This window comes from Corythoichthys intestinalis, chromosome 13 (genome assembly GCF_030265065.1).
Source record: "Corythoichthys intestinalis isolate RoL2023-P3 chromosome 13, ASM3026506v1, whole genome shotgun sequence".
NCBI classification, from domain to species: domain Eukaryota; kingdom Metazoa; phylum Chordata; class Actinopteri; order Syngnathiformes; family Syngnathidae; genus Corythoichthys; species Corythoichthys intestinalis.
Genome location: NC_080407.1, coordinates 5,461,774 through 5,470,989, shown reverse-complemented (window position 1 = coordinate 5,470,989; position 9,216 = coordinate 5,461,774). Strand labels below are relative to the sequence as shown.

Genomic DNA, 9,216 nt, shown 5'->3' with positions numbered 1-9,216 from the left:
ACATTTTAGATTAGTATTGAGTATATTTTTAAGAGAAATGGTGACATTAGCAAGCAGTTGCTTTTATTATTATTTTTTAAACATAAACATCCCAAAAGATTACAGTCAAAGCATGCAAAAATGCGCATTCCGATATTATCAGACCTGTTTCAATGCCACTTACTGCATTGCGGTTGCATGGTTGGTACTATGTCATCTCGCTAAACATTACACTTTTTCTACATCTACAAATGGTCAGGATTGAACTCCTTAAATCAGTCATGTCCAAAGTCCGGCCCGGGGGGCCAAATGCGGCCCATGGTCAAATTTTATCCGGCACCCAGCCTCAGTCATAATAATCATTAACGTCTGGCCCACACACAGACGTAATAAACTGGTCAGCAGTACTGCTAGCATATGAAGTAGCTTACACACTATATGCTGCTCCTCATTTACCAACTAAACTGCAGCAGCACTCTGAGCAACATTACCCCGTGTGACCCTTTACTCCTAATTTTCTAAAATGGCGACAATCATCAAAACAAGAAAGTTGACTGCAACGGCCGGCGCTTCAAGGATAGGTGGAAATTGGACTATTTCTTCACTAAAATATGCAACAACTGTGTCTGCCTCATTTGCAAAGAGACAGTCGCTGTTTTTAAAGAGTTCAAATTGAGGCGATATTACCAAACAAGACATGCTGACATGTACGAAAAGAGTACAGGGAAGAAATTGAAGCAGCTTGAAGCCAGTTTAATTTTACAGCAGCAGTATTTCGCAAGAGCCCGAGAATCGAAAGAGAACGCCACAAAGGCTTGTTACGAGATTGTTGAAATTATTAATAAAAAAAAAAAAAATAGGGCTGCAGCTATCGATTATTTTAGTAGTCGATTAATCGAGTTAGTTATCTAGTTAGTTCGAATAATCGAGTAATCGGATAAGGAACATGAAAAATTAAAATACCTGAGCTGAGCCTTAAACTTACATAGCAAAAAGTCTGCTAGCTTAAATGCTATAAAACGCTGACGCTTTTTTTTTTTTTTTTTTTTTTTTTTTTACAATGCTCTTGACAAATGGTTCAGACACATATTCCCACAAAAAACAACAAAAAAACTGCTTAATCTACTAGAGCTGAAACGAATACTCGAGCAACTCGAGTAACTCGAGTTTAAAAACTGATCCGAGTAATTTTATTCACCTCGAGTAATCGTTTATTTTGACAGCTCTATGCATCACGTTTTGCTCGGACTACTTTTAATGCGGGACAATGCGCTGATGTCACGTGCGGAGAGGAGGAAGGGGAAAAAAAAAAAAAAACTTACTGCAGCCGACAGCCGCTACAAACGACGCCGACGTTGCTAAATACTAGCCCGCACGATGCTATGTTGGTAGCAGGTAGCGTCTGATGCGTCTCATAGACATCACATGTATGTTGAACTAGATGCTAAATGACAGACTCGGCCGCGTCTGGGCAGTGTTAGTAAACAGCCGCCATCTTAAAGCAGTAGAGCGCTAAGCGCTAATAAAGAGTGCTAAGCGCTAATAAATAAGATTAACGTTACTGTCGCTACTAGCTCATGTAACGTTAGTCCTGCGGAGGGCTAGGTTTCTATTAATTATGACCACTGTCGATGCGTGGCTAACGTGTCTTACATACAGGGTTTAACATAACATAGCATTGTGGAGTGATGAGGGTGTAAAATAAAAACTTAATAATGCTAACTATCAATTTTAGCTCAGTAGTCATTGCTGGATAAAACACCAAGTAGCACTGGTCCCTAATTGCTCCATACAGCCTGTATCATACATTTATTTTGAACACTGCAAAAACTCAAAATCCTATCAGGACTTACAGTTTAGACTAACTTAAAACTTAACTAGAACTTAAAAATGGCTTGACACAAATAGAAATTCAATTGAAACACGCGGGAAAAAATCCTAACTTTTAAGTGATGTGTGTTATCAAGCATAATGGCATTTTTAGGTAAGATATATATATATATATATTTTTTTTTCTTCTTAATAAGATCTAAAAGTTTTTTGAGTTAAGCAGTGAATTAGTCTTTTTTTTTTGTTCTAGTTACATCTGAGATGCAATTGTTGGCTGTTTTCAACAATATACATGGAAAACATTGATTGACTGAAAATGGTTCAAGATTAGATGAAATAAACGTCTTGTTTTCTCATGTATATTTATAATTGCTCTTCACCTAAAAATATATTTGTTTTATCCGATTACTCGATTAATCGATAGAATTTTCAGTCGATTACTAAAATATTCGATAGCTGCAGCCCTAAAATATACCAATAAACTAAATTATGAATGCATTTAAAAAACTAACTCAAACAAAAACATGGCTTATGTTGGTCTTAACAGGGAGCAGCTGGATTCAGCCATGTGAAATGAGGCAGGCTAGAGGGCAGCGTATCACTTTAATTAAACGAATACTTGAAACAGCAAAATTTATTTCGGATCATTTTTCTTGAATCAAATACTCGAGTTAATCGAGTCATCGTTTCAGCACAAAAAAAAATATAAAGCAAATGTGACACACAGAATGGCTTGCTAAAATTTGCTTAAATATATTGTTCTACGTAAAGGACGTCAGCCAAGGTCGGGCCTCCACATTTTTACCACACCAAATCTGGCCCCCTTTGCAAAATGTTTGGACACCCCTGCCTTAAATGAATCCTATCACATTGTTCAGTTGCTTTCAAGACAGTCAAGTACTACAATGTTCCAACTTATCAAAACAGTGAAATAGAGTAGCAGAGTTCATCAACTCAGTTCAAACGAGGTTGGGTTTTCTAATTATCAATAGTCAGTCAGACTTGACAATAAGCTTCGCAGCTGCGGTATCATCGTATTGACTTGAATGTGTTTGTTCCGTCGCCTGCATTTTAATGGCCTTGGTGATCTCTGCTGTCACCACAGTAACATTTCCATATGACATTACAGTGCTGGAGGGATATTGGTCTTTTAGATGAAAGATTTTTTGGGTGTTATACAATGAGGGTTGTGTCTGTGGGGCTCTGTCCCACTGTCCTGTTTCCGTTTTTAAGGATTCCCTCGGTGCTAGCGTGACTTGTGTTGATGACCGGTGACTTTGCACCAGCGGTATCACCGTCTTCCATTTGGGGCTCTAAGAATGCTACCCTTTTCCCGTTGGACCGCCGCTGTCCCGACTCGACGTCCCTAGGGTCGGAACAGAGGATGATCGCTCGCCCCCCGCACCCTCTGGAGGCACCGCCTCTGTTTTCCCTGCACCGACAGGGCGTCAAGTAAAGATAGAGGAGCACCAGTATGATGCTAACAACACAGGAAGCCAAGGTGGTGAAAGCTGTGTTGAAATGCTCGCCTCCGCCACGATGGGCTGAACCACTAGCGGCGACGGAACTCAGGTTTCCCACGACCACGTTGACCTCGGGGGACGTTTCGCGGCCGCGTGCCGCTACGCAAGCGTAGGTACCGGAGTCCTCCGTTAGCGCTCCTCTTATCTCCAGGGAGCCATTGGGGAGGACCGCGAGGTGAGCGTTTGGATCGTGAGCTGAACTATTCAGCACTGTTGTGGGGGTCACCCAGAAAACTGCTGGATCGTTCGAGGAAAAGCCAGGGCACGGCAACCGCAACCATTTTCCCGGATCGACTTGATAGCTTCCCGCCTCGACGGGAACCACCTCATCCGTGGTGCAATTTAGCTTGAGCACGGTGTCATCCCTGCATAGGTAGTCGTCTTTAAAGTCCAACAAAGGGAGATACTGTTTCCAAGTCCAATACTCGAGTAGACCGAGTAAAGCGCAGTCGCACGTGAGAGGGTTTCCCTGCAAATAAATTCCAGCATGTCGGCTCAGGGTGAGCAGCATGTGAACGTGCACCCTGATGATTTTGTTGGATGACACGTCTAGAAAGGTCAGGTTGAGCGGCCCCCCTCCATCAAGGAGAATTACAGGGAGGGATGTCAGCCCGTTTCCAGACAGGTAGAGCTTGACCAGGCTGCGGAGACCGCTAAAGGCGTTAGGATTGATCTGGACAATCTGGTTACCGAACAGCAGCAGCTCTCTCAACTCGGCCAGGCCACTGAAGATAGATGAATTGAGCACTGATAGTTTGTTGGACGACAGATCCAAGTGTAGGAGACGAGGTGTCACCGCGAAGGCGTTGGCCTCAATTTGCCTGATGCTATTGCGGCCGAGAAGCAGCGCGGCCAGCCGGTCGAAAGGGCGACGAATCCAATCGGCGGGCAGAGCGGTCAGGGAATTGTGGCTCAGGTCTACGCGCGCCGCGTAATCGGGGAGGTCGGGGGGCAGCGTCGACAGATTGCTGCCGCTGCAGGAAACGATATCGCTAGCGCAAATGCAACCTGGCGGGCACGCGAGTGCCCACGGAGTGAAGCCGAGACAAAGGGAAAGAAGCAAAGCGGCGGCCGCGGGGTGGACGCTGCTCTGGCGCATGAGACGGGACGCAGTTGGACACATTCTGCTTTTTCCCTCAAGGACAAATCTCAGCTTGCAGTCTCACGTGGCTTGAACATGTCAGCTTTGGGAGCATGTGGAAGTGGAAGGAAAGCTGAGGAGGGAAACACACAAGATAGTCATCATTTTGATCCTTGTTTTTGTTGTATTTATTATAGTATCTTGGTAACTTCACTCATTCACAGCCACTAAAAGTGACAGACATCAAATCCATTGTTAATTGTCCAATCCATTGGAACTGGAAACTGTTATATTTTCTGTCTACACGGATAATCTTTTGTGGGAAATTGGCAGCCAGCGCTTTAATTTATAAAATAACATTGAAGCCATTCGAACAGCAGAAATATTGTTGATAGGTTTCCTTAGATCAGACATGTCCAAAGTCCGGCCCAGGGGCCAAATGCGGCCCGTGGTCAAATTTCATCCGGCCCCCAGCCTCTGTCATAAAATCAATAACATCTGGCCTGCACACAGACTTAATAAATTGGTCAGCAGTACTGCAACTAGCATATGAAGTAGCTTAAACACGTAATGCTGCTCCTCATTTACCCACTAAAAGGCAGCAGCACTTTAACCCTTTATTAACAAGTGTATCACATTTGATACACTTAAAATTTCATGATTTTCAGACTAATTTAGAATTTTGATATTTGTGTTTTGGAGAAAAAAAAATGATGGATGCAAGTCAACACATGCATCTGCAGGTTCCATGAGGAAAAAAAAACATGATTTACCATGGGTTATAGATATGAGAGCGCTTATTACTAGGGTTGTTCCTATAATGTTTTATTGCTCCCGATCCGATCCCGATCGTTTTAGTTTGAGTATCTGCCGATCCCGATATTTCCCGATCCGATTGCTTTTTTTTTTTGCTCCCGATTCAATTCCAATCATTCCCGATAATTTTTCCCGATCATATATATTTTGGCAATGCATTAAGAAAAAAATGAATAAAACTCGGACGAATATATACAGTCAACATACAGTACATAAGTACTGTATTTGTTTATTATGACAATAAATCCTCAAGATGGCATTTACATTATTAACATTCTGTCTGTGAGTGATCCACGGATAGAAAGACTTGTAATTCTTAAAAGATAAATGTGACTTTGTATATTGTGACTAAATATTGCCATCTAGTGTATTTGTTGAGCTTTCAGTAAATGATACTGTAGCCATGCCCAAATGGATGATGGGAAGTGCAACCATGACTGTGCGTAGTGCTACCAATTGATATATCTGTCTGCGTTGCGAAACGATCAATTACTACCTTGCTTCCCCACATTGCCTCCCACGATATTTCTAATCTTAGGGAGAGGGATTGAAAGGCTTTAACCCATTAAAAAAAGGCTCCAAAGGCTGCCAAAATTCACTCTACTCCTTTTACGCTGCCTTTTAGCTCTCTGTATAGGTAAAACAGCGACATTACAGATTGAGTGCGACAATGCGTGAGTAGGTCGTGCAGCGCATGCATTAATTGCGTAAAATATTTTAACGTGATACATTTTTGAAAAAATTAATTACCGCCGTTATCAGTATAATTTGATAACCCTACCTTAAGCCTAAACTAAAGACTCTGGATGAGTGTAACATATTATGTCTGTAACGTTAAATACAGTTAGAAAATGATTGAATTAAAAAATATATATATTAAAAAAAGGCTGTCCGATATTTTTTTGCCGATTCTGATACTTTGAAAATGACGTGATCGGACATCTCTACTTATTACACAAATTCATTTTGGCTTTTCTTTTCACAAATTTGAAAAAAAGGTTTCATTAGGACCTTATTTTTCAAATTTTGGGATTCTCTGATAATTGCTTCATGTTGTAGGTATTTAAAGGCTCAGCAACATTACTCCGTGTGACCCCTACTTCCAATTTTCTAAAATGGCGACAATCAACAAAAAAAGTTGACTGTGACAGCCGACGCTTCAAGGATAGGTGGAAATTGGACTATTTCTTCACTAAAATATGCAACATCTGTGTCGCTGTTTTTAAAGATTTCAATGTGAGGCGATATTACCAAACAAGACACGCTGACATGTACGGCAAGATTACAGGGAAGATACGAAGCAAGAAATTGAAGCAACTTGAAGCTAGTTTAATTTCACAGCAGTAGTATTTCGCAAGAGCCCGAGTGTCGAACGAGAACGCCGCAAAGGCGAGATTGTTGAAATTATTCTTTAAAAAAATAATAAAGCAAATGTGACACACTGAATGGTTTGCTAAATTTTGCTTAAATATATTGTTCTACATTAAGGATGTCAGCCAAGGTCGGCCCCCCACATTTTTACCACGCCAAATCTGACCCCCTTTGCAAAAAGTTTGGACACCCATGCCTTAGATGGAGTGGTAAAATGCTTAAAAGTCTATGTAAAAACAGGTCAATTTTAGAGCTTATCCGGTCCGTCCGTTTTTTGATGAAAACAAAATAGTAGGGCTGTCAAAATTATCGCGTTAACGGGCGTTAATTATTTTTTTAAATTAATCACATTAAAATATTTGACGCAATTAAAGCATGCACTGAATGAGCCGCTCTCGCATTGCCTCAAACAGATTTCAATGAGGCCGTTTATGGACATTAAGAGTGAAGAGAATGCCACCGGCCGCTTGGGGGCAGCACAGCGCCGTTCCATACTAATGTTATTCCTTCTAATAGTGGGAGAATTAGTCGTTGTGAGACGTTTATGCTGTTGCTTTGTGCTCCACACATATTTCGGTAAGTTTGCTTTCTTTTAATGGCAATTATGTGTCTCTTGTTGTATTTTGGGTAAGATATGCACAAAGAAATATCTGTTATAAAGGCGACACAGGCGTTCTTTGGGCTGCGCCGTTTATTGGCATAAGCTTCTGCAACTCCTTCACAACAAACAGAAGTGTCATTTAGTGAAAGCACAACAAAAATAATATTGCCATCTCTCAAAAAAATGTTAACAAAAAGAAAAGCACTTCAGTCTGTAGTAATGAGGCCCTATTCTCACACAGCTAAACAACAATGCAAAGTGAACTGGCATTACTCAGAGTTTGGTCACTCAATTCTTATTATTGTTATTTTTATTTTTCCTATTATTATGTTAACTCTACTTCTGATTGAAAATTGTACAAATTTTATTAAAACGAAAATATGAAGAGGTGTTTTAATATAAAATTACTATAACTTGTTACTATAACATTTATCTTTTATGAACTACAAGTCTTACTATCCGTGGATCACTTAAACAGAAAGAATGTTAATGCCATTTGTGGATTTATTGTTATAATAAACAAATACAGCACCTATGTACAGTATGTTGTATGTATACATCCGTCTTGTGTCTTATCTTTCCATTCCAACAATAATTTACAGAAAAATATGGCATATTTTAGAGATGGTTTGAATTGCGATTAATTACTTTTTAAGCTGTAATTAACTCGATTAAAAATTTTAATCGTTTGACAGCCCTACAAAATAGACTTTCAGCACAATTGCAAGTTGGAATGGAATTAATAAGATCGGAGCGTAATCAAATCTAAGTGCGTGAAAGCGGTATTGGTGCTACTATGCATTAACACGAGAGGTTAAAAGCACTAATACATTTGAATTGTAATTTCTGAAAGGGCATTTTTTCCTTAGATTTTGAAGGGTAGCACACAATGTACAATGAAAGCATGTCTTGAACGTGATCAAGCTCTTGCATCAGACTCACTGAAGTGTAAAGTTAATTTCATTCCCCTATATTTGAATTATTTTTAAAGTGCTTTAGAAAATCCTGGCTTCAACTATTATTACGCGCAATAAATGAGGGATGGAGTCTACAACTCCACATCATATTGGCAAAGAACAGGCTGGCTGCTCACCTTGACGCCCACGAAGCTGCCTCCTGTTCAAGCAGTCATCCTCTTGTCCAATGTCAGCATCTGCATCCACGCTTGTCCTAATTCGGACCGCGTGCAATCCTCCTTTGTGGACCTCAAAGCTTGGCTCGGCCAGGTTTTTCAACCTGGCGCACCATTGTGCGAGCCTGAAAAGCAGACAGCCGGAGGGCTGGCTGGCGAGTGTGCGCGCGCTGCGAGTGGCGAGCTATGGGAAGAAGGAAGCTGCATATGAACTGTTCACCTGCGGGTCGAGTTGCGTGACGACAGAGGGAGGGGACGGCCACGGGAAAGACAGTACTGCACAACATTATACACACGCGAGTGAGTGAGTGAGTGAGTGAGCGAGCGAGCGAGCGAGCGGAGCAAAAGCAACATCTGTACAACATTGCCCAAATAACAAATGCAGACTTTTAACATTGAGTAGCACCTAAAAAAACACTTGTCTCCTCAAGTATCGCCCCATGGCCAACATTTAATATTTCCTCTCATTTTCAAACAATTATCGGCAACTCATCACTGATTATTTTTTGCGATTAGTCGAATAATCGGCTCATGTTATTTACTGTTACATTACACTGGGCTAAATATTTTAGCTAAAAATTATCCATTTTAGCTACAGAGAAAAGTTGGATGATCAACACTATGTAAATATTTTTTCCAAAGCAAAAGCAGACCTTTGCAAATTTCTAATTAATATGAATTCAAAAAGAACAACAGCAATAAAATTGTAATTCGATTGGTGGGACATGCACAAGAAAATGAAAAATTTGACCATTTGAGTGTTCACATTCTACAGCTAGAGATTAACCTTTAAACGAGGGCTGTCAAATGATTAAAATTTTTAATCGAGTTAATTACAGCTTAAAAATCAATTAATCGTAATTAATCGCAATTCAAACCATCT

General features: G+C 40.5%; 1 protein-coding gene across 1 annotated transcript; it reads right to left on the bottom strand.

Annotated features, from left to right (window-relative positions):
- Positions 1 to 1,026: 1,026 nt before the first annotated feature.
- On the bottom strand, positions 1,027 to 8,580 carry LOC130927756 (amphoterin-induced protein 2-like). The gene is made up of 2 exons (XM_057853760.1): positions 8,295 to 8,580; positions 1,027 to 4,546 (listed from the first exon to the last, which is right to left on the bottom strand). The coding sequence occupies exon 2, from the start codon at positions 4,453 to 4,455 to the stop codon at positions 2,983 to 2,985; it is 1,473 nt and encodes a 490-aa protein (XP_057709743.1). The 5' UTR covers positions 4,456 to 4,546; positions 8,295 to 8,580; the 3' UTR covers positions 1,027 to 2,982.
- Between the last annotated feature and the right edge of the window lie 636 nt (positions 8,581 to 9,216).